This window comes from Phyllobates terribilis, unplaced genomic scaffold (assembly GCF_046119375.1).
Source record: "Phyllobates terribilis strain yellow unplaced genomic scaffold, ASM4611937v1 Scaffold_2__4_contigs__length_985480577, whole genome shotgun sequence".
Lineage (NCBI taxonomy): Eukaryota > Metazoa > Chordata > Amphibia > Anura > Dendrobatidae > Phyllobates > Phyllobates terribilis.
In genome coordinates, this window is record NW_027362762.1 from 130,653,674 (window position 1) to 130,677,654 (window position 23,981).

General features: G+C 42.5%; 1 protein-coding gene across 1 annotated transcript; it reads left to right on the forward strand.

Moving 5' to 3' along the window:
• The first annotated feature begins 1,614 nt into the window (after window positions 1-1,614).
• DHRS12 (dehydrogenase/reductase 12) lies at window positions 1,615-21,431 on the forward strand. The gene is made up of 10 exons (XM_073662636.1): window positions 1,615-1,842; window positions 4,895-5,028; window positions 8,344-8,426; window positions 10,531-10,623; window positions 11,212-11,293; window positions 14,032-14,093; window positions 16,774-16,878; window positions 18,041-18,131; window positions 19,796-19,933; window positions 20,858-21,431. Exons 1-10 carry the CDS (start codon window positions 1,787-1,789, stop codon window positions 20,980-20,982), a joined length of 969 nt encoding a protein of 322 aa, XP_073518737.1. The 5' UTR covers window positions 1,615-1,786; the 3' UTR covers window positions 20,983-21,431.
• Window positions 21,432-23,981: the final 2,550 nt, after the last annotated feature.

A 23,981-nucleotide genomic window follows, 5' to 3' on the forward strand; every position in this document is an offset into this window, starting at 1 on the left:
ATGACTTTTTATGATCTCAATAAAAGATGTATTTTTTATACGTAGATTATTTACTTGTGCTGTTTTCCAAGCCAAACGCATCAGCGCTGGGTGACATACAATGTACTCCGTGCCGCGTGCTTTATCTGAGCCATAATCAACTTTATCGCATACAGAGATCTGCAGAAAAATATTTCATACCGTATAACCTGGCACTGTTCAGTGGTGGTCAAATGCCATTTATGACCCCTATGGTGAGCCGCACTGTTGGGGGATGTCGGGCTACATGTGGTTCCTCAGCCATTTGTTGGGGGACCGTGGGGACGTTATAAGACCTCCCTCTTTTGATGTCTATTTTTTATTTTTATCAGTGTGCTGGATCAGATTTTCATCGCAGTTTTTACTCCCGTGTCCAGTGATTTTCTTGTATTGAAAAAAAAAATATAAATAAAAAATTGCAAAGCTTCTCCTACCAATCTGTGCAGGGTCAGACAAGCGTGGATACAGACGGACAGCAGCACGCTGACCGATGTATAGGACTGTTCAGACAAGCGCGCTTTTTTCACACGAACAGTGTGTCTTTGTGAAAGAGACCACAGCGTGCACAACTGTCCATTTTTTTTTTCATCCGAGAAAAACGGTTTAATTTTTCATACGCTTATCTGAACGCAGCTTTAGGGTGCAGTCAGACGGCCATATAACACGGATGACAATCACATCGCAGTGCTTGGACTGGCGGTCGGCTCTGCTGACCCGAGTGTGACAGCTGCATAGAAACACATGCTGTTACGCTGGGGTCAGCAGAGCCGCCGGCCAGTCCAAGCACTGCGATGTGATTGTCATCCGTGTTATTCGGCCGTCTGACTGTGCCCTAATAATGTAAAAATTGGGATAGCACAAAAATGGCATTTGTACTCTGCCCATTATTGTCATGGACACTGACTTTTAAGGGTGATTTTCATCCATGACTTTGATCAAGAACGGACATGTGTCCGCAAAAAAAACCCTGACGTGTATAGTGCCCTAGACTATACAATGGATACAGATCGAACATGTACAGTCATGGCCGAGGGTGTTGGCGCCCTTGAAACAATTTTGTCCGCCCCATTTTTGGGGTTGTGTGAAATTTTGTCCAATTTTCCTTTTTCGTCTTTTTTTGGGTTGTTCCAATACACACAAAAGAAATAAACGTGTATAACAAAATGTGTAATTGCAATAATTTTCTGGGAGAAATACTTCATATTCTGGAACAATTTCAAGGGTGACAACACTATCGGCCATGATTGTACATAAAAGAACGGACGCGTTAATGGGGCCTAATGCACACTGCAGGGTATTTATAGCACCAGCATATGCTGTAGCACTGCACAGAGACTAACCATGGCCATACACGGCATGTCTCTGACTAGCAATGTGCCAAGTGATGATTTGGGGGGAGTGCTGGGCTGATAACAGCTGCTGATACAGTAATGGCGGCACGTTACATAACACGACAATCGCCACACACAAAACCTGGCAAATTCCCCACAGCCTCCATAGTATCCATTCACACTCTGCAGGTATGCTATGGAGTCTGAACTACAACTCCCACCATCCCTGCAGGTCAATGATGACATTTATATAAAGCTGTGACTTGTGCACGAGGTGAAACAAGGAGGGCGGGAAGGTAACGGGCACCGAGCACATAAGTAACCACGGCGCCAGCTTACACAACATGGGCGGCCGCTGGTTACATGGCCGGTGACGTCCCGGCCGGGCGGGCCCGCCGTAATGGAGGGAGGGTGAGCGAGGAGCAGACACTGCCGACATGTCTGTCTATAGGAACACCGTGTGGTTTGTGAAGGGGCTGCGGGAGTACACGAAGTAAGTGCGGGCAAGGTGCAGGCAAAGTGCTGCGGTCACTGCTGGAGTCTGCAGATGTGTGTGTGTGTCATATACAATGTGTGTGTAATATATAATGTGTGCGTATGTTTGTCATATATACACAAATATATATGTATGTATATGTGTAATATCTATCTATATCTCGCACATATCTGCTCCATGCCATTCCTAGTCTCTTCGGAGGCTGCAGTGTAATGATGGCCCCTCTGTCACAGATGGACTACCATATTTTTGAACCATAAGACGCCCTTTTTTCCCCCCAATATTTGGGAAGAAAATGGGGGGTGCTTCGTATGGTCCGAACGATACCTGTAGTGGTGAAGTGGGATTGCAGGGCCCTCCAGGAACGTGGTGGTGGTAGCGGCAGCAGAGGTGAGGCAGAGCAGCCGGGGCTGGGACCTGTGCTTGGCCGGTACTGGGGCTGGGGTCGGTGTTGGGCTGTGAGCGGCATAAGGCGGCGAAGCAATGCGACTTGCGCAGGTTTTCGGTGTGCGCAGCAATCTTCCTAGAGCTGTGATCTACAGGAAAATGGCTGCCCCATGCGCAGACCGGTAGCTCCGGCGGCCATTTTCCTGTAGATCACAGCTCTAGGACGATTGCTGCGCACACTGGAAATCTGCGCAGGCTGCTCACAGCCTGAGGCCCCAGCACAGGAACCAGCCAGGCACAGGCTCCACAGCATCTGACCTCTTCTGCTGCAGCCGCCGACTTCCTGAGGGACCTCGTCTCCTGTGACCCTCGCTCCACTGCCCCCCAGGTAAGATACCGTACCTATTCAGACTATAAGATGGACCCCAATCTTCTAAAAAAAATTTTTTTTCTATTTTCCACCCCAAAATTTGGGGTGCGTCTTATGGTCTGGTGCGTCTTATAGTCCGAAAAATACGGTATTTTCGGATTGCTGTTGTGGTACCTCAGTGCCCCGTGTTGTATAATGTCCGGTCAGTGAGCTGCCTGTTGGGAGGTGTGGCATATACGAAGGCCTCGCCGCTCGCTGTATAACTGCAGCATCTTTTCAGCAATCTTGGAACATCACAGCAAAGCCTCAATGTGTGAACGCGGCCAAATGCTACTTCAGTGCAGAGACGCCTGGTGTAGCATGTAGGAAAAAAGCACGCCAATGTGCGGGTGGGGAGAGCAGGGTGGGCAATGAGTGCACATGTTTGCTGGTACCACCTCCATGTTACTGGAAACTTGCGTTCTTATCCCCCCACACGTTGTCTTCTGTTTGCAGTCCCCGCACTGTGGGGCCCTACCATTAGTATATGGCCTGATGGGGACTCATTTAGACTTCTATCGAAGGCAACATCACAAATTCTGTAAGATTTGCTCCTATTCTTCCTATGAAAGTGATGGAAGCTTTGCTAGAACCTTATCCACCGTGTTACCAGGCTCATCCCCGCGCCTCAGATCTCTGATGTGTACTGTCTGTTTCTGTAACCTCGCACAGACATAGTCTATGGCTCTTATCACAGGTTTTGTAGAAATGCTCTGACTGGCTATGTGGATAAGTTGTTACCCTAAAGCTTCTATAAGTCATAGATGGGGATCCGCTGCTTCGGACCCTCGCTGTAAGCCGGAGTGGAGAGATTCAAGACCATCGATTGCTCTAGCAGATTCTGCCTGACCACTTGTTACATGGTCTCCTGATAGATCGGTGTAAAGGCCACAATACAAATCAGATAAAAGTTGGGCGATCCTGCTGATTTCTGCAGCACTGACGCCCCACCTGACATGTGTGATTGCTTCTCGAATCTTCCCTGACAGATGATGTGGAACAGTGGCGGACACAGACAGCACAGGCCAGCTTTATTGCCTGGACAGCAATCCTGTAATCCAGAACTCTGTTCTTACAGTGAAATGTGCCAGGAAATATTACTAGAAAGTTAGCCGAGCCCGGCTGCCGGCTTGTACAACACACTGGGCGGACATGGACTTGGCACTGATATGATCTTGTTGTTATCTAGTAAAGAGATTGTTTGACAGATCTGTGCTCACGTACTGATGAATGATTCCTAATGCCGACTGTGCCAAACAAAAGCAAAAAGATAACCAGATAATGGATGGGACCCATGGGAAAAGCAATGCAGCAATATAGGAATTATGATTTATGCTGCCCAAGCGGCTGGCATCCTAAATCAGAGCTGGCTGCACAATTGCAGCCATGTATACGACCCTCTGAAATGCTCCAGTGTTTCAGAGAAAATATACTTTCAAGATCCGGCCGGGGACCAAAGTATATTTTCTCTGAAATGCTTCAGCATTTCAGAGAAGATATACTTGGCTGCAATTGTACTCTGGGATCCGATTCATGCTGCCCACGGTTTGGGCAGCATAAATCAGGTGACCGGTTCAGCGGGAGCTTAGCACTTATAAGAAAATTAGAGAAATCATATTGAAATCAAGGACAGAGTTTTTTTTTTTCTCTTTTCAACTTTTTCTATTTGGGTAAATTTGGGATACTTCCATACACATAAGATAGGTGGCTGTTCCCACTTAAAACTGCAGGATCAGCCAACTTTACTTTGACCTGTGTGGACACCTTTAGACTGGATTGTAAATATTAAATCAGGGCCCGAACCGTCCAGCCCTACGTCCCCTTTATTGTTTATGCTTTGAACCGACGGCTCTGAGGTGGGACGGCTCAGTCCCAGTCACTTAGGACTCTGCTGTTCTGGCATAACCACTTCTAAAAATACGGGGATGGGTCTGGTAAACAAGGGGACCACCAGAGCATCATGGCCCCTTCAAACTGCTAGTCAGCTGAGGTAGCCAGAGTTGGATCACCACCAGTCCAATATTGATGGCTTAGGCTAAGGATAGGTGATTTGTTTTAAAGTATTTAATGAGGTCATGTGCAAGATTTATTATTTTTTTTAAAACTATCCTATATTTAAAATCACCATGTATTGCTATATGCCATTGATTGGAGTGGTGTAATGTGTGATAATCCTGATACATCTACCATCTAGCAGAAGGAAACATGTTACCAAGTAAGTCCCGATAAGAGAGAATGTCTTGTGTTTTGTAGAGGTGGATATGAAGCTGCCGCCAAGCACTTTGCTGCTGAAGATTTACAAGTTGATGTTACGGGAAGGTCTTACATGATCACAGGAGCAAATAGCGGCATCGGCAAAGCAACCGCTCTGGCAATTGCTAAAAAGGGTAAGTTTATGGTCACTGAAATAAAAGGCTAAATATGGAAGCGACACCAGAAGTTACCATTTTAAAGGGCCATGCACCTACTGGTAATTTAAATGCAGGGACCATGGCCAATCCTAAAAACAAGAGTGCTTGGTCCCATTATGGCCACATTTACACCTTCAGGCTGTGTTCACACGATGCGTATTTCATGCGTTTCCGCGGCGTTTTTGCAGTTGCGTAAACGCCGCGGAAACGCATGAAAAACGCATGGTAGAAGGGAAGCAATGTTCCCCAATGGAAATCCGCATGTGCTGTGCCCATGATGCGGATTTTTCCGCAGCGTTAACGCTGCGGTCAAAAATCCGCAGCATGTCAATTAATTTTGCGGAAACGCGGCGATTTCGCCGCCATTGACTTGCATTAGAACGCGCCAATTCCGCAAGACAGCATTTGTACTTGCGTAATTGGTGCGTTCTAATGTGCGGATGGTACCCGGGTGTGGAGGAGAGGAGAGTCTCATCCACACCCAGGTACCATTAAAAAAGCTGTAAAAGAAGAATAAAATAAAAAATAAATGTATTCTTACCATCTGTCGGCCCGCGCAGCGCTCCCGCTTGGTTCCCGGCACTTACAGTGAGTTGTAGGACCTGCGGTGACGTCAGAGTCATGTGACGGGTCACGTGACGCTGACGTCGGCAGGTCTTTCAATTCAAAGTTGCCGGCAGCCGGGAGAACAGATTGAGCAGGACAGCGCGGGCCATCGGAGGTAAGTATATACACTCTCTCGGGTCACACTATATAAATCCATGCTGTTTGCATGGATTTATATAGTGTGACCTAGTTGTCAAGCACTTTCCAAGTGATGCTAAAATCGCCTGGAAAGCGCTTGTCAATCTGCATGCGGAAACGCATGTGAATCTGCATGTGGATCCGCATGTATTCTGCAGGAAAAACGCATGCACAATCTGCATGCGTTTTTTCTGCCAGGGAGATGCAGAAATGATGCAGAAATTTTCTGCTTCATTTCTGCATCGTGTGCACATACCCTCAGTATTTTACATCAGTATTTTAAGGCTATGTGCCCACGATGCAGAAATGAAGCAGAAGATTTCTGCAGCATTTCTGCATCTCCCTGGCAGAAAAAAACGCATGCAGATTGTGCATGCGTTTTTCCTGCAGAATACATGCGGATCCACATGCGAGTTCACATGCGTTTCCGCATGCAGATTGACAAGCACTTTCCAGGCGATAGCATCACTTGGAAAGTGCTTGACAACTAGGTCACACTGTATAAATCCATGCAAAAAGCATGGATTTATACAGCGTGAACCGTAAAAATTAAAACAAATAAAGCTATACTCACCCCCGAGGCCCCGGCGTGGCTGCAGCGCTGCTTCCTGGCTGGTTCCCGGCTGCCGGCATATCGCGAGACAGAGCGATGAAGGGCCTGCGGTCACATGACTGTGACGTCACCGAAGGTCCTTCAGCGCTGCTGGCATTCAGAGAGAAGACGCCGGACAGGTGAGTATAAACTTTATTTGTTATTTTATTATTTTTTTACAGGTACAATGGTACCCAGGTCTGGATGAGAGTCTCCTCTCCTCCAGAACTGGGTACCATCCGCACATAGAGACGCATAGAAGCCGCTTGTAAAAATGTACAGTCGCGGTTTCTGTGCGTCTCAATGCAAGTCAATGGCGGGAGTTCCGCTGCACTTCCGCAAAATTAAATGACATGCTGCGGATTTTTGTACGCAGCATAAACGCTGCGGAAAAATCCGCAGCATGTGCATAGAACATGCGGAATCCCCTTGGGGACCATGGGGTGCGGATTACCTAGTGTTTAACAAGCGTTTCCGCTGCGGAAATTCCGCAGCATAAACGCTTGAAAAACGCTACGTGGGCACACAGCCTTAGGCTATGTGCCCACGATGCAGAAATGCTCCGGATTTTTTCCTGAGCGTTTCTGCATCTCCCTGGCAGAAAAAGCACATGCGGGATTGTACATGTGTTTTTCCTGCCAGGAACATGCGGATGTGAAGCGTTCTTCACATGCATTTCCGCATGCGGGTTGTCAAGCGCTTTCCAAGCGATTTTAGCATCACTTGGAAAGTGCTTGACAACTTGGTCACACTATATAAATCCATGCAACCGGCATGGATTTATATAGTGTGACCGAAAGAATGGTAAAAAATAAATATATACTTACCTTCTGATTGCCCCCGGAGTCTTTATTCGATGCGTCTCGGCTTGCCGGCAGCTCGCGGTACACTGAAGGACCTGCCGATGTCAGCGGTCGCGTGACCCGTGGTATGACTAAATGACGTCACCGCAGGTCCTTGAGTCCACCACGATCTGCCGGCAAGCCAAGACAAAGACTCCGCAGGCCATCAGAAGATAAGTATAATATGGTACCCGGGTCCGGAGGAGAGTCTCCTCTTCTCCAAACCCGGGTACCATCCGCACATTAGAACGCATGGATTCTGCAAGTACAGATGCAGTGATGCAGATTCCATGCGTTCCAATGCAAGTCAATGGCGGCGAAAACGCCATGCTTCTGCAAAATAATTGGTAGTGCTGCGTTTTTTTCCACAATAATCCGCAGCGGAAATTTCCGCAGCATGTGTACAGCACATGCGGATTATCATTGGGGAACATAGCCGACCTTCTACCAAGCGTTTTTTAAGCGTTTCTGCAGAGGAATTGCTGCTGCTGAAACGCTTAAACACTTTGTGGGCACACAGCCTAAAGCCAAAACCAGGAGTGGAACAATCAAAAGAAAAGTATAGTAGAAACACGTCACTACTTCTCTATTTCTCTCCCACTCCTGTTTTTGGCTTCCAAATACTGATGTAAAATACTGACCAAAGACTGAACATGTGAACGTGGCCTAACAGGGAGAGAAGTGTCTGCATGTGTGCTCTGACTCTTGATTGAAGTGAATGGAAGATATATATATTTTTTTCTTTCCCCCCACGTTCTACCTATTCACCTGAATGCGGAATTGCCGCGCACGCAGAGTGTTTCCTCCATTGCAGACCCCAGGAAATGGACACCCCAATTCTGAACAAACCACGTACAGTCTGACCCTGCAGTCTAACATCTCCTCCATTGCTAACCCTATGCATGTCGGTAAAAACTGGGCCGATGCAAAGGAATATGTTTGCAGAACAAGACCAGCTTGTTTGTTGTCTGTAACCATTTCTAAACATAGGGGCTGATTGTAGGTGATTGTTAATCAGGACTCTGTAACATTTCTTCTTTTTTTCTCTTTTATTTTTCACGCATTTAAAAGAACAAAAGCAATAATTCCTCATGAGTGATTTTTTTTTTCTAGGAGGCATCATTCATCTGGTATGTAGAAATAAACACAGAGCAGAAGAAGCCCAAAAAGAGATTATTGCAGGTAGCGGGAATCAGGTAAGGATGCAATAATGGTAACAAAAACTATACAACAAATACTACATTACAGGCCTCACTATCCACCTTTGTGATATTGGGGATATATTGAATAATACTATGTTTGCTTGAAATAGTGACATATTAAATAAGGAATTTTCAACCTTCTTATTATGTGTAATCCATGAAAAGTTTCCTCTTACAAATCCATCAATCCTACAATAAAAGTGGTATTTGTTGCTGTTGTCATTCCGAGTACACCTTACTCTTTTCAAACAAACCCTTCTTTGTAAACGCTATATGACATTGGTTGTCCAGGGACCAATCAATATAAGATCTACTGATCCCTGCTCCATAAGAAATGCAGAACACCATAGATCCAGGCAATGCTTGGTCACTGCCAAGTACTGCAATTTCTCCCATTCCATGAGCTTGATGGGGACTCTGGGTGTCAGTCCCTACTGATCACATAATGATGACCTAGCCTACAGATAGTCCTAAACAACCCTTTTAAATATTTTATTGTCTTGTAAGCATGCACAGATAACAGCGTTCCCTCCTAACCTCCCTATACTCATGTATGCTTGGACAAACCATGCATTCATCTAGTTTCAATAGAGGGGGAGTAAGCTGTGGCCAGACATCTCAAGCAACAACACTTCAGCATTGAAATTCAACATGACCGAGCCTTTGTTTTCCCAACATCATTTGTCAGAGGAGATTCAGGAGGCCCCCATACACATTAGATGGTCGGATTTGTACAGGTTTTTTTCTAATGTATATGGGAGGCCCTAAAGGACTTGTCTGCTTTGGGGACAATTTTTTTAAAATTGGGGCTATAAATCCATTTCCCCTATTGGGTTTTATTAAAACTTTGACCTCTTGTAGCATCTGTGTTGTACTGTCTATTGCTGGCTGCAGCATCACTGTAATTGGTCTCATAGGGAGTTTATAAGCCTTAGGGCTCATGCTGACGCTCGTGGCTCTGTCTGATCACAGACCGCAGTGCACAAACTGACAAGGGGTCTGTGGACCGGATCATGACCGCTTCATATATTTCTATGAGGCTGTCACTCTCTGATTGGGAAACCTGCGAATAGTCCATGCATTGCGCATCGTGATTGGACCAGGGACGTCTACATTAGCCCTTATCTGTCTTTTTTTGAGCTCTTCTCAGCTGATTTATGACCACAGACCACATCATAGTTTAATGTTTTGATATCTGATTTATGCTTCTTATGTAACGTCTTTATTGTCTGTATAAGTCCCCCCTCCCCCCCTCCAAAATTGTAAAGTGCTGTGGAATATATTGGCGCTATAAAAATTATTATTAATGTGCAGGGAAACCGAGTCAGTAAGAGCCAAATGATGCAACATTTTTAATACAGCCCCAAATGCAAAAATGATTTTTGGCCTCAAATACATGCATTTAAGTTTTTAAAAAAAAAAAAAAAAAAAGTCCCCAAAGATGAACAACTCCTTAAGGCTAGAACTACTCAGCAACTATGGTCATGTGATGTGAGGATCTACGCTTAGCTTATTGTGACTTTACAAGTAATGTTTGTAAATGCCTTACTACACACAATGTGATGTGACAAAACAGTTTAGAAAATCCAGATTTGCTGGATTTTTTTCTTGCAAGGACGCATTCGGACTGCCGTACTAAGATCGTACCACAATGCTTGTTTCATGTGTTTCCATGCAGCTGTCACGCTTCGGTTGGGAGAGCCGCCGGCCAGTCCGTGCACTGTGCTCTGATCTCGGTCCGATTTATATGGCCGTCTGAATACACCCTAAGGGTAGGGACACACTGCCGTATTTCTTGTCCGAGGATCGCATGGTAAACCTCTTACTGGTCGGCACCTCTCCTGACCTGAGCTTGACATACAGTGTAGACCTAGTGAAATCATTTAGGGTAATTCAGTCTGGTCGTAGTAGGGATTCCTATTTTAGCGCCTGCCACTGACAGTGAATCAGTCCCCCATATGGACCAGATTCAGGAGGAAGTACACATTTTACTTTGTTCTCACATTTGGTGCTTTCAGGAGAAAACATGGCTCTGCCGACTGCCTATCTGTTTCTTCCCCCAACATACACTGTGTGATGTGTAACAATATTGTTACAGAGCGTATCGGTGCACTTGCTGGATATGTCTAACCCAAAAGAAATCTGGGAATTTGCTGAGAAATTTAAGACTGAAAACCGACTGCATGTCCTGGTGAGTTCTACTATCTGCACACTTCAGGCTTTTCTTTTCATATTGTCCCCACATTCAGTACAATATTGCTTAACTCCCTTATTGTCCCTTTAAATGGATTAAAGGGGTTATCCAACACGATAATATAAAACCCTATTATTCAGTATCCGATGGGTACGCACACTTCTCTACTTTTTTAACTCCGTTAGAATATCCGTGCCACCTTCTTTGAGGTGCGGACTGAAAGACTTCAAGTCCTGCCATCCTCTTCTTGCAATGTTTTGTTGCTGCCCTCGGAGGTATGTTGGTTGGCGCTTGTATTTGCACATACAACTAAGCCAGCCCCTTCGTCACCCCCATTAGTGTCGGCGATCGCTGAATGCACGTGGTTAGCATTCTGGCTCTGTTTTGCCCATTTCTGATAGATGATAACCTGACACAAATGGTGGCAGCCCTTAGTCGTATGGCACTGTGTTCACAATGGCCATGTTTGCTGATGGATGGAAATTAGTTAGGCCACTATTTTACATGGATAGTATTTTTTTTTCCTCTCCAGATAACTCCTTTAATAAATTGGGACTCAAATCCTATCTTTTCTTGTCTTTCTAGGTGAACAATGCTGGCTGTATGGTGAACAATCGCGCGGTAACAGAAGATGGAATAGAGAAGAACTTTGCCACTAATGTCTTGGGTAAAGTAATATATTTTTCTTTTATTTTATGTGTCTTCTTTATACATAAAATGGTACATAAATGATGCAACACATTCACATCTTATTATTTTTGGGATAATTTACATTCATATTCCCTGCAGTACAACAGCTAAAGTGAAGCCTGGCATCAAAAGTGTATATATGGTGGCAACAGGAGATACAGGTGTCAGAACAGATATGTATAGGAAGTAATTGGCAAGACATTCTGCCCTTATGGAGATGTTGTCTCTGTATTGTTAAATGCATCCCACTATGATTCTGTAGTGGTGAAGAAGACTGTAGATAATAACGTTTGCAAATGTTCAGGAGCTGAACAGTCATCAATGGAGAATACTGGATCTCACGGGCTTCTGACTGCTGGAGGTCACCAGCTTGGCCAAAATAACTCAACTTCTTGGACCCCTGACTTCCCCAGAGTGCTGTACAGGGCAGTCAGCGTCACTAGTTTCTCAGAAAAGGTGACTTTTTGTCCACAAGGAGCTCCTGTTCGCAGAATAGTAGAGACCAAGCAGTCAGTTTGATCAAATGTTTATTTTAATATGGCATTAACCATAGCCCGTTCACTTGTGTTGCACTGCATTCTAGCAGCGATACCTAACAAACTTTGGCCACGCCACAGATGACGTGGCAAAAGTCGCCATGTAACCTAGAGTGCTGTGACGACAATGATAGAAGGTGTATGGGCACCTTGGCACAAACCAGTATGTAGGATGGCAGAGCACCACTGGCCCCCAATGTGGTCAGAGACTAGGCAGTAGCTTGTACAGGAGTATCATGGCTGTATATAGAAAAGCCTTTGCTTCATCTGTTTTGCTTTGAAAACATGGGCGATGCTGACCGTGGGTTGTGTGTGGTTCAGTTCCATCCACTTCAATAGAGCTAGAATGATTCCCTGCTGGAAATATATTAGCTGAATAGGCGCTGGACCCAATAATAGTAAGATAGGATAAATTTAAGATACATTACATATAAAAGATCATTAAAAAAGGGGAATGATATGAAAACTCAAGGCAGCAACGCATATCGGGCAAACTGTCCCCTTTATCAAGCAAGAAAGAGGTATACTGGTGCTTGTCAGAACTAATCCGTTATACATACATCTAAATGGGCGCCAAAAAAGCGCTCCTATAGCCACGAGCCCTGGTTCCGATTCTAGTAAAACACTTTTGTCAAAAGCGATGTAACAAGCATTTGGTTCGGAGACCTAAATATAAGATAAGAGTTTCTGCCTAAACAAATTTCTGCCCACAATTTAATTAACATCAAGCTTCATCCAACATTGCGCTTATCTCATCACATTTATGGTTGTTACATCGCTTTTGACAAAAGTATTTTACTTGAATGTGAGTCAGGGGTCGTGGCTATACAAGATCCCATTTACGTGTATTTATAACTGATTAGTTCTGACTAGCACCATTAAACTCTTTCTAGTTTGATAAAGGGGACTCGGTTTCCCCGAAACACGTTGCTGTCGCCTTGTGTTTCTATATCCATTCCTTTTTAATTATGGTTTTATATGATATGTATTTTATATCTTATTACATTTGTCCTATCTTACTATTAGTGGGTTCAGCGCCTATGTAGCCGCTACATTTCCTGCAGGGAATCTTTCTAGCTCCAAATCCGGTCTCCTGGCACATCAGGCATCTGTTACCTGGTGGTAGGGCAACACGGCTGCTTCCCATGCCTTAGATTCCAGATGCTTGCTCTGATAAGCTTTTGGTTTTGTTTTTTTCATAAATTGGACATATTCCTTTTCCTCTTTAGTGCGGACTCTTTCATTTTCCTACCTTCCCTATCCACTTTAATGGGGCTGAGTTACAATAAGACACAACCCATGGCCAGGGGTGGCGCTTTTTCTGAAAAAGTCTGTTCTAATCCTGGATGACCCTCTTTAATTTTGTCAGTAGTGAATCATGCAGCGTTGTAAATCTTTCCTGCCGATTCAGCAGTTGATTCAGGAGAATACTATAATGAGTGAATCTGTTTGCTGAATTACCCTGCCAGGATTTCTCCTGACTCCAGCATCAGCAGGCCTCCATTATATCTGTGCACGTTGACTGCTAGAAGTAATATTCCCCTGCGTGGAGCTACTTAAGAAAGATGAAGTGCTGCGTAGGAGGCGATGCCCATTACTGGAGGGCTGTGGTTTGGTGCGTCCCTGGCTGCCCGCCATACAGCGATGTTTTGATCAATCCAATGAACAGGAGGGCACAGAGCGTTAATCTAATAATATGCCCGGCCTCGCTCCCTGGGGCTTCTCGGCTGCTGAGTCTATTCATTTTGTGGTTATGTTACAATCCAATTAGTTGGGCTTGTTATATATTTAATTACAGGATCATTTACAAAAAGCGATTTATGACCAAGATCAGTGACTTTAATCGATGCAACTAATCATCAATCAGTTATCAATTTAGATCAAAGAGGAATTTTTTTATTTTTTTTCATGCATTCAGGCAATAATAATTTTAAAACAAAGGATCAGAAGCCATTTTTGTTGTAAAGAGGCTTTTAGCAGATCTGATTATTAATGTAATCAGATTCTTGGAAAAACTTTCACAAGTGTGTTCTCGCAACTTGTTTTTTGCAATAAAGTCCATCATCCTGGTCCTTGGATGCAAGTAAAGGATTAGTCGTCTGCTGGCAACTGTGTGACTTTATAGGCTGGTAATGGTACTGAAAGCAATAGCAAACCATTGTCTTCTATTCTCACATAGGTACATATATTCTTACAAAAGCCCTGCTTCCTGCATTGGAAAAGGAAGATGACGCCAGAGTTGTAAGTTCCTTGTTCTTGACTGATCGGATAATATTAAAGGGGTTTTTCCATTATGACAACTTATGACTTATCCATGGAATAAGCAATAAATTTATGATCACTAATTGCTAATGGTATGTGCACATGCACACGTTGAAATTTTCCTGCAGAAAAAACGCGTGTTTTACTTGCGTTTTTTCCCCATTAATTTGAATGGTTGAACGCTGCAAAACCACTGTAAGAATGTAAGAATTAAGATGTTGTAGATTGGAAAAAAAAAAACGCTTTGATGGTTCAAATCTGCAGGGAAAAAATAAGCAGAATGTGCACGAGATTTCAGAAATCTCACTTTGCTGGTACTGTAAAAAGCTTTTTTTTTGTTTTGTTTTCACGGCAAAAACGCAGCATACGAACAAGCCCGAAGAAAATGAGTGTTGCACTCTGGAAAATGCTGATCTTTTCAGTGCAGGGCCTGAAGAGGGGACCGTGACTTTTTATATTCTTTGAACATTAGTGATACAGTGATACAACTTCTTCATGCCCTCCACGACCTAACACTGTGTATACATTTTCTGGAGTGTTCCTTCTATTAGTTTTGTATCCTGTTAGATCTTTTTACTAATAATGTAAAAAAAAGTTGAGGTTACCTGTACCCTTACAGTTTTTCAATGCAGTTTTTTGACCGTGTTTTTTGGGGTGTTAATAATCACTGCAATCTCCACCCATTCTGAGAATGCAGTGGCTGCAGCGTTGCTTCAGTTTGTGCCCCCTTTCCAAATTTTCAGTTTTTCTGCTCCTGAACACCTGGCTGATCATGTCCTAAAATGGACACTGTAGTGCAGGGATTTGTAGTCAGTCCCATACAGTGCACTGCCTCAGGTTGCTGGAAACATCCCTGTTCAGATGAGACTATGAAGTGGTGCTGTAGCCCCTTTGTTATCAGGATTGAGAGGGGGGGGGGGTTCCAGAGGTCAGATCACCAATGATCATTCAGTGAAAAAAAAACATTTTTTTTTCCAATTTTGTACTTGTATAGCAGCTATATTATTTTTTTATTTTTTTTTTATAGGGTGATTTGCCAAGCTCTTCACTGTACTCATACTGTACGTATAGTAGTGTTCAAAATAATAGCAGTGTGTTCAAAAACATGAGCGAAGCACAAAATCTCTATACTAGTTTTAATTTCCAGCATTGGGAACATTGCACACTGTTTTCTAATTCAAAACATGAAGAGAAATGTATATAATTTTTAACTACGTTACAGAAAATAACAAAAAATGAACATTGAGCTGTTCTAAAAAATAGCAGTGTCTGCATTAATCTTTTCAAACTCACAATACGTACCACTCCATAACCTCAATTTTGTTGAACTGGAACCAAGATTTTGCTCGTTTACTGGTGTGTTTAGGGTCGCTGTCTTGTTGAAACACCCATTACAAGGGCATATCCTATTCAGTGTAAGGCAACATGACCTCTTCAAGTATTTTAATATATGCAAACTGGTCCATGATCCCTGGTATGCGGTAAATAGGTTCGGCACCATAGTAAGAGAAACATGCCCATATCATGATGCTTGCACCCCCATGCTTCACTGTCTTCAGAGTGCACTGTGGCTTGAATGCTGAGTTTGGGGGTCGTCTAACGAACTGTCTGCGGCCCTTGGACCCAAAAAGAACAATTTTACTTTCATCAGTCCACAAAATGTTTCTCCATTTCGCTTTAGGTCAGTTGATGTGTTCTTTGGCAAATTTTATCTGCTTCAGTACATGTCTTTTTTTTTTTTAACAGTGGGACTTTGCGGGGACTTCTTGCTAAGAGATTAACTTAACACAGGCATGTTCTAACTGTCACAGTACTCAAAGGTAACTTGAGACTGTATTTGATCATCCTGGAGCTGATCAATGGCTGAGCCTTTGCCATTCTGGCTATTCTTCCATCCATTTGAATGGTAGTCTTCCGTTTTCTTCTACGTCTCTCTGGTTTTGCTTTCCATTTTAAAGCATTGGAGATCATTTTAGCTGAACAGCCTATCATTGTCTGCACTTCTTTATAAGTGTTACTCTCTCCAATCAACTTTTTAATCAAAGTACGCTGTTCTTCTGAACCATGTCTCGAACAACCCATATTTCTCAGGCTTTCAAGGAGAAATGCATGTACAACATGTGCTGGCTTCACCCTTAAATAAGGGCCACCTGATTCACACCTGTTTCTTCACAGATTGATTGACCTCACTAATTGAACTCCACACTGCTATTATTTTGAACACATCCCCTTACAATTAAATAATTCTTCAAATGCACAGACTCAAAAACCTGCAGATCATGAATGCGGAGTCTGTTGGTTTTCTTAGAATCTACTGCACCAACTGGTAAATTGTTTGATATGTCGTGATATGATTTATACCAAAAACAGTGATTAATCTGGTTAGTCATATTGGACTGCTATTATTTTGAACACTACTGTATTTATCTGGCAGCAGAATGTGAGCTATGAGCGATTTTTTTTTAGTTAGATTGGGGTATTTTATTGGAGGGATTGTGTGGCTCTCAAGCGATGTACTCTTTTTGAACAACTTCCAGCCCAGTTATTAGTATGTCTTGTGCGGTGAATACTGCCACTTAGCTGACAAGCATGTATGATTATAGCCCTGGCACCGAGCGTGGGAACCTGGCGTGTGGTGATTGTTGCTGGGTTGTTTCAGGTGACGGTCTCATCAGGCGGTATGCTGGTTCAGAAACTCAATGTCTTAGATCTGCAGTTCGAGAAAGGCACTTTTGACGGAACAATGGCTTATGCACAAAACAAGGTCAGTGCTCTCTGCTCCACAAGTCTTAAAAATTACAATATATAGAAAATGTTTGATTTGTGCCTGAAATATTCACGGAGTTCTAGATATAGAAACCTGTGGGTACATTACCATGCATCTAAAAACCTAAAGGTCATTTTGGACGCACTTTATTACACACACTGGTAGAACACATTTATTATGCTTGCTTATATAGTACAGCACTGTACAGACATTTTGTGTCTCAGTGGGGACAGTGATAACAATCTACATTCCCTATCAGTATGTTTTTGGAGTACGAGAGGAACCTGGAGGAAACCCATGCAAACACGGGGAGATCTTGCATAACCATGCAGGAGTTGGCATTGGTCAGATTGGAATCCAGGACCCCAACCATGCAAACCACTGACTATTGTGCCATGTTCTGTAGAGAACCCACATCTTCATACTAATGACTAGTTGGGACAGCACGGTGGCTCAGTGGTTAGCACGGTTGCTTTGCAGCGCTGGGGTCCTGGGTTCAAATCCCACCAAGGGCATCATCTGCAAAGAGTTTGTATGTTTCCCCCTTTTTTGTGTGGGTTTCCTCCTAACACTCCAAAGACATACTGATAGGAAATCTATATTGTGAGCTCCAATGGGGACAGCGATGCTGTCAGTAAAGTACTGTGGAATTAATGGTGCTATATAACCATTCAACCTCTAGAACAGAGTGGCATTGGTGTAAAGGAGGTTTCATGCCACTTAATCTCCACTCAGTTTTTTTTCCAGGCTAATACATGTACGGCTATTGATTCATCATGGGCTACCCAAGTGCCAAAAGATGAGTCAAGGCAAAATAGCACAGCACTTTTCTAGGGCTGCTGCCACTTTGTTTCGGGTGGTAAGTGGGGGACATTGTCCTTAGTGTTATGCCACAAGTGTCTATCCTGAGACTATGCCTTTATTACATTTAGCATAAATGTGCCATCGTTCCCTTAATCCTATCTTGTTGCAGACAGATTTCAAAATCCCCTTCACTTTTACAGCACATGTACACTTTACACCATTTTTGTTTCTGCAATGTTTCTAATCCATACTACGTTTTGTTTTTTATTCTGCTTTGAATTTTATTTTTTTTTTTTGGACATGGCACAAATAATCTTCATTTGTCATGTATGCATTGATTTTATTTTCTTTATAGAGACAGCAAGTAACCCTGACTGAGCAGTGGGCTGCAGCGTATCCCAAAGTCCATTTCTCTGCGATGCATCCGGGCTGGGCTGACACACCGGGTATATAATATATCTTTACCACTCAGGATTATTTGTAGCAAAGCAAAATCTTGTGTTTTATTTAGCGGTTTCCTAGCTCACCATATTCAGTTTAAAGTGGTTTTCTAGGCTTAAAGGGGTTTTCCACTACTGTACCAGCCCTGCTTAATCAATTATGGTCCCAAATTAAAATAAAAACAGTGGTTACTCGCCTCTCACTTTGTCACCTCACCCGCGGGAACAGCTGCATTGTGTCACGTGACCGTTGCAGCCAATGAGCGGCTGCTGTTTGGCTGCAGCTCCTCGATGTTCCATCACAGCGACTGTCGGCAACGACCAAATGGTAAAAAGTTGCAGCCAAACAGCGACCACTTATTGGCTGAAACGGTGACATGACACAATGTCACATCACCCGCGGGAACAGCAGCAAAGTGGGAGGCTTGTATCCTCTATTTTATTTTAATTGGGGTCCTGATGTATTTTTGAACAGGTGATCCTTTTTGTTCTTTGTTAGCGACTCTCTAGAAGGCTATGATCCCACAATGAGGATTTGATGTTGCAGAATTTCTGTACCTATTAGGTTACTTTTTTTTTTTTCATTATATTTTTGAGTGTATTTTTTAACATTTTTTTTATCAGGTTTTAAGCACTGCATTTTCTTTTTGGTCAGCGTCAAAAACTCCTCTTGTGAACTTAACCTTAGAGGATACAGTAATAGCCTAGCCTGCTTGTGTATGTGGGAGTCTGCAGAAATAACTAAGCTAAGCAACACTAGCTGGCAGCTGTCTGTGTATGGGAGCGTTACTGCCCTGCCCTACTTTTCCCACTATTATAACATTTACATACTATAGCTTCACAATGATTTGAACATACAGTATGTATTTATTACTTTCATATAATCATTTTCCACTGGATATAGATTCACCGTGGTAAGAACTGTCCCTGAATGTAGTATATAACATTACAGAATTTCATCAAAGCTTTTAGAGGTGATAAGTGATGGATTAAATCAGATCTGTCATTAGATTTCACAATAGAAACAGCAAATTTTATTTAATCTATCTTAGACCTGATGAGGCTGGTGTACTTAATTTGAAAATTCTTGACAAAGTGGCTGTATAATCCTTATATTAAGATGACCGTTTTATGGGTCCAGTTAAAGAGTGGGAGAGCTCATGAATCAAAGTGTATTCTGTCTTTGTCCGTCCAGCCTGACTGCCAGCTGCAGCTTGTACTTACCAATGTGAGATCTCAGTAGCAGTAGGGACACTGAGGAGCTGTCAATAGGGCTAAGGGGGGATCTCAAGATTACACTTCCACATACTATTATACAGCCATTGTGACTTTGCATGCAATTTATGCAGTTTGTATGGTGAGATCTGATAACATATGCGGTTGGTGTACATGAAGACTGTATCACTAAAGTGTAACATTTAAAAGGGTTGTCTTGGATCACTGAGAGAATAGGAAAAGAAAAAAACATCTGCAGGTAATTGCAGGAGTGTAGAAATAGTGGAAGCCTACAGCAAGTACGTTCTACATTTTTAGGATTCTGTAAGTTATAGCTCCTCACAATTTTTTTTTGTACATGTCCAGATAATCCTGTTAAAGGATATGTCCAAATCTATTGTATTGATGCTCTATAATCCCATTTTTCTTATTTTTACATATCTTCCCCTGTTAAGCGGTGAGATTATCAATGCCAGACTTCTATGAGAAAATGAAGAACAGATTACGCACAGAAGAACAAGGCGCAGACACCGTGGTGTGGTTGGCTGTGTCTCCTGCTGCAACAAAGCACGCAAGTGGCCTTTTCTTCCAAGGTTAATGCCTTTTGCAGTGTTTGTTGTTTGCATAGTAACATAGTTTTTAAGGTTGAAGGAAGACTAAGTCCATCTAGTTCAACCCATAGCCTAACATGTTGATCCAGAGGAAGGCAAAAAAAAAAACCATGTGGCAAACACTAAGCTCCACATTGGGGAAAAAATTCCTTCCCGACTCCATAAGACAATCAGACTAGTTCCCTGGATCAACGCCCTATCAAGTTGGTGCGGAATACAAAATGAAAAATATCTAATCCTAAACATAAAAAAAAAGTCACTTGGTACAGAGTCTCTGCTCTCATGGCTCATTTGCAAGTGATTAGTCTTGAGTTTCATTGGGTTTAAGGCTATGTTCACAAATCTTGATTTTTTTTTCAGCGTTTTTTTATGCAAATTTGCAGCTGTGTTTTGCAGTACCAGCAAAGTCTATGAGATTCCAGAAATCTCATGCACACATCTTGTTTTTTTTATCAGGATTTTGTGCCTTGCATGTTTTTTTTGCAAAATAGAGCATGTCACTACTTGCAGCGTTTTTTCACCCATTGGAAGTAATGGGTGGTGGAAAAAACGGCACAAAAAACGCAGGTGTCAGGTTTTTCAGAGTTTTTTTTTTTTTTTTCTCTGAACTTTATGTACATGCAAAAAGAGACAAAAGGACAGTGAAAAAAATGCACCAAAAAAAAGCAAGAAAAATCCGGAATAAACCTCCTGGCAAGAGATCAGGTTTTGTGCAGAAAAAAAAATGTAGCAAAAACGCAATGTGTGAACATAGCCTTAGGCAGTACAATGTAAATTCTATAGTTAATACAGAGAAATTATATTCTAAGTGTGGCTACACACACCTCTCTGAACCAACAACCCGATGTCTGTGTTGCTGATTGAGACGGTTATGAATCTTACAATAACTTTAATTTTCACTTCTAGATCGGAAGCCAGTTTCCACACATCTTCCCTTGGCAAGTACACACTCCTCCGCTGCCGATGAAGAGAAACTCCTCCAAATCTTGCAGGATATGTCTGAAAAATTGGCTGATTCCTGTAAAGTATAGCACCCCGGCGTTCAGATTTGTTTAACAGAATAAGGCAAATGTTTGCATTCAACACCACGAGTTACTATGTAATATAAGCTATATAAGAGGTGTACAGTATCACCAATGTGCTGGCTAAGCCTGCACTGACTGTATTCACGCTTGTATACCAGTACAGCCCGTCATCCGATGTATTCACCTCTGTAAAACTACCGTTCTGATGGAAAATAACAGATGAGCGCTCGCCATGCTGCGGACAAGAGCTTCAGCCAGAACAGACATCGCACCTGAGCAACCTTACATTCTACAAGTTCTAGGTCTGCAAGACCTCAATCAGACTTATATTAAAAATGGACGTGTTCTAGTCATGTCTTTCACAGACAGATGTTCTTATCTATGGAACTATTCACATTTGTTTTTGTTTTTTTTGTGGACTCGTGTCTTCAAAAAATAAAGACATGTCTATTTTTCTTCTGAGTCGCTGATTAAAATTACTCCTACAAGTCTATAGACCTGCACAAATTCAGAGCCCACACAATGTGATCCGTGTGCGGTCCATTTTAACGGGTATGAGAAGCCTTGTAATTACTTTTGACATATGAGTAAATCACTGAAGATAAACTAAAAACTGATTTAAATTCGGTCTGTTTTTTCCATATGGGAAAAGTCACTGCAACCTAAAGAGGACAAATCGCTTCTGAGAAAAACACTGACTGTGACTGAAGATAACATTGTAAGAATTTTCTCAAATACATGTTTACAAATACATCAGAGAGAACTCCGAGGATGAATCTGGGATTATACCATTTGTCATGATCCGAGTATATCCCCTTTAAAGCTGAGTTTGGGTCAGGAGAGCTGCCGCCGGTCCATGATGCACAGTGTGTGAATACAGCCTTACAGGGTTGCAGAGTTTACATTCTCATTAGAAGAGTGAGCACAAAATCTGGAGATCTTTTTATGGAATGTTTTAAAGGGAATCTGTCAGTAGGATCACTTCTCCTAAGCAATCTATATCCGCATGTAGGTCAGAGGAACCAGAATAAAATTATACTTTGATATCCTCTGCAATCCAATGTCTTATTCTAGAGAAATCCATGATTTTCTTATATGTAAATTAGCTATTAAGATCCATGCACCAAACACATATGCCTCGGAGAATCTGCCTCCAGAGCTTAATCTGTGCTTTTTCTCATTTATACATTAGACATGTAATGATTGCAGAGCTGTGTGTGATTGACAGTTTGCTTTGATATCAGAATTAACACAGTACAGCAGAAGTGAACCATGTCTAATTACAAACTAGAGCATGTGCAGTTTTCTTCTATAGAGCTCTTCTGTACTGCCCTTCCCCACACTGGCTGGGGATGAGATGGAAGCTGAAGCACTTTTGTAATGAGACAAACTTTCACTTCTGCTGTACTCTGTTAACTCTGCAGTAAGATCAGAACTGATGAGAGGAATTGTCAGTCATTACATGTCTCACACTGGTAACTCCTCCTTTCATTTATAATATTCCCTGGAGGCAGAACCACGGGGAGATCAGTGTCTGGCCCATAGATCTTAACAGCTCATTTACATATAAGAAAAACATGGATTTCTCCGCAATACAACATCAGATCGCAGATTTTATTAAACTTTCTAGGACCAACATGCCCATATAGACGGCTTTTGAGGGTTGATTCTAGTCACAGATTCCCATTAACTATTAAGGGAGTTGAGTCTATAAATCATCTGAATAGTAAAAAATGAAGCCTTGTTGCGTAGCTTGGCAGGATTAACGGTGTACAAATCAATTCTCATATCTCACCATTTTATCATTTCACTGGTCCATGCAGACCATAAGAGACAACTCACCTAACTCCATGATAAAGTTGCCAACATTTAACCGATTCCCGACCGCCCACTGTAGATAAACGTTGGCGCTTGCTGGGCTCTGTGCAGCGCCGACGTTTAAAAAGGGTGGGTGTTCTCGCAGCGCTCAGGACCCCCAGGGTCCTGCAAGCGCTGCGATTCCGGTGCAGAGCGTTGGCTCTGACAGGGGACATCATTCGGACTTGATTGGATCAGGTCCCAGTGATGTTAACCCTTTGCTATGTTCTATATGCCGCGATCTATAGTGATCGCGGCATATAGAAGATAGAAGGAGGATAGGGGGTCGTCTTACTTACCTCTCCGACAACCCCTGATAGCTTCCTGGACCTGGGGTTGCTATGGCAGCTGGAGGTCACATGACCGCCTCCAGATCTGCCATATATGGTGTCCTGCCTGGCTCAGCCTGCAGCTGAAGCCTGGCAGGAGTCTCTGACTGTGAAACAGTCAGCGAAGATCTCATGTAATGTAATACATGTCTATTACATTACATGAGATCAGTGGTCAGAAAAATAAAAATTAATGTCCCATACAGGGACTAAGTAAAAATGTAAAAAAAAAAAGTTTTTAAACTTAAAAAAAAATCATAAAATAAATAAAAATAAATAAATTAAAATATTAAACCAATAAATCCGTATATTTTTACAAAACCAAAAAAAGTACACATATTTGGTATCGCCGCGTCCGAAACAACCCGAGCTATAAAACTGTCACACTAATTAACTCCTTCTGTGCACACCGTAATAAAAATAAATAAAAAACGGAGCAAAAAAATATGCTTTTTCATCATATCGCCAAACAAAAAGTGGGAAAAAAATGCGATCAAAAAACAAAATAGAAATAAAAATGGTACCGCTGAAAACGTCATCTTGTTCCGCAAAAAAAAAGCCGCCATACAGCTCCATCAGCCGAAAAATAAAAAAGTTATAGCTCAGAATAAAGCAATGCAAAAAAAATATTTTTTTCTATAAAATTGTTTTATTGTGTAAAAGCGCCAAAACATAAAAAAATACAGTAAGTGTAGTATCGCTGTAAACGTACTGACCCGAAGAATAACGCTGTCTGATCACTTTTACCACACGCAGAACGGCATAAAAAAAAACCTCAAAAAACAATTCCTGAATTGTTTTTGTTAATTTTACCTCCCA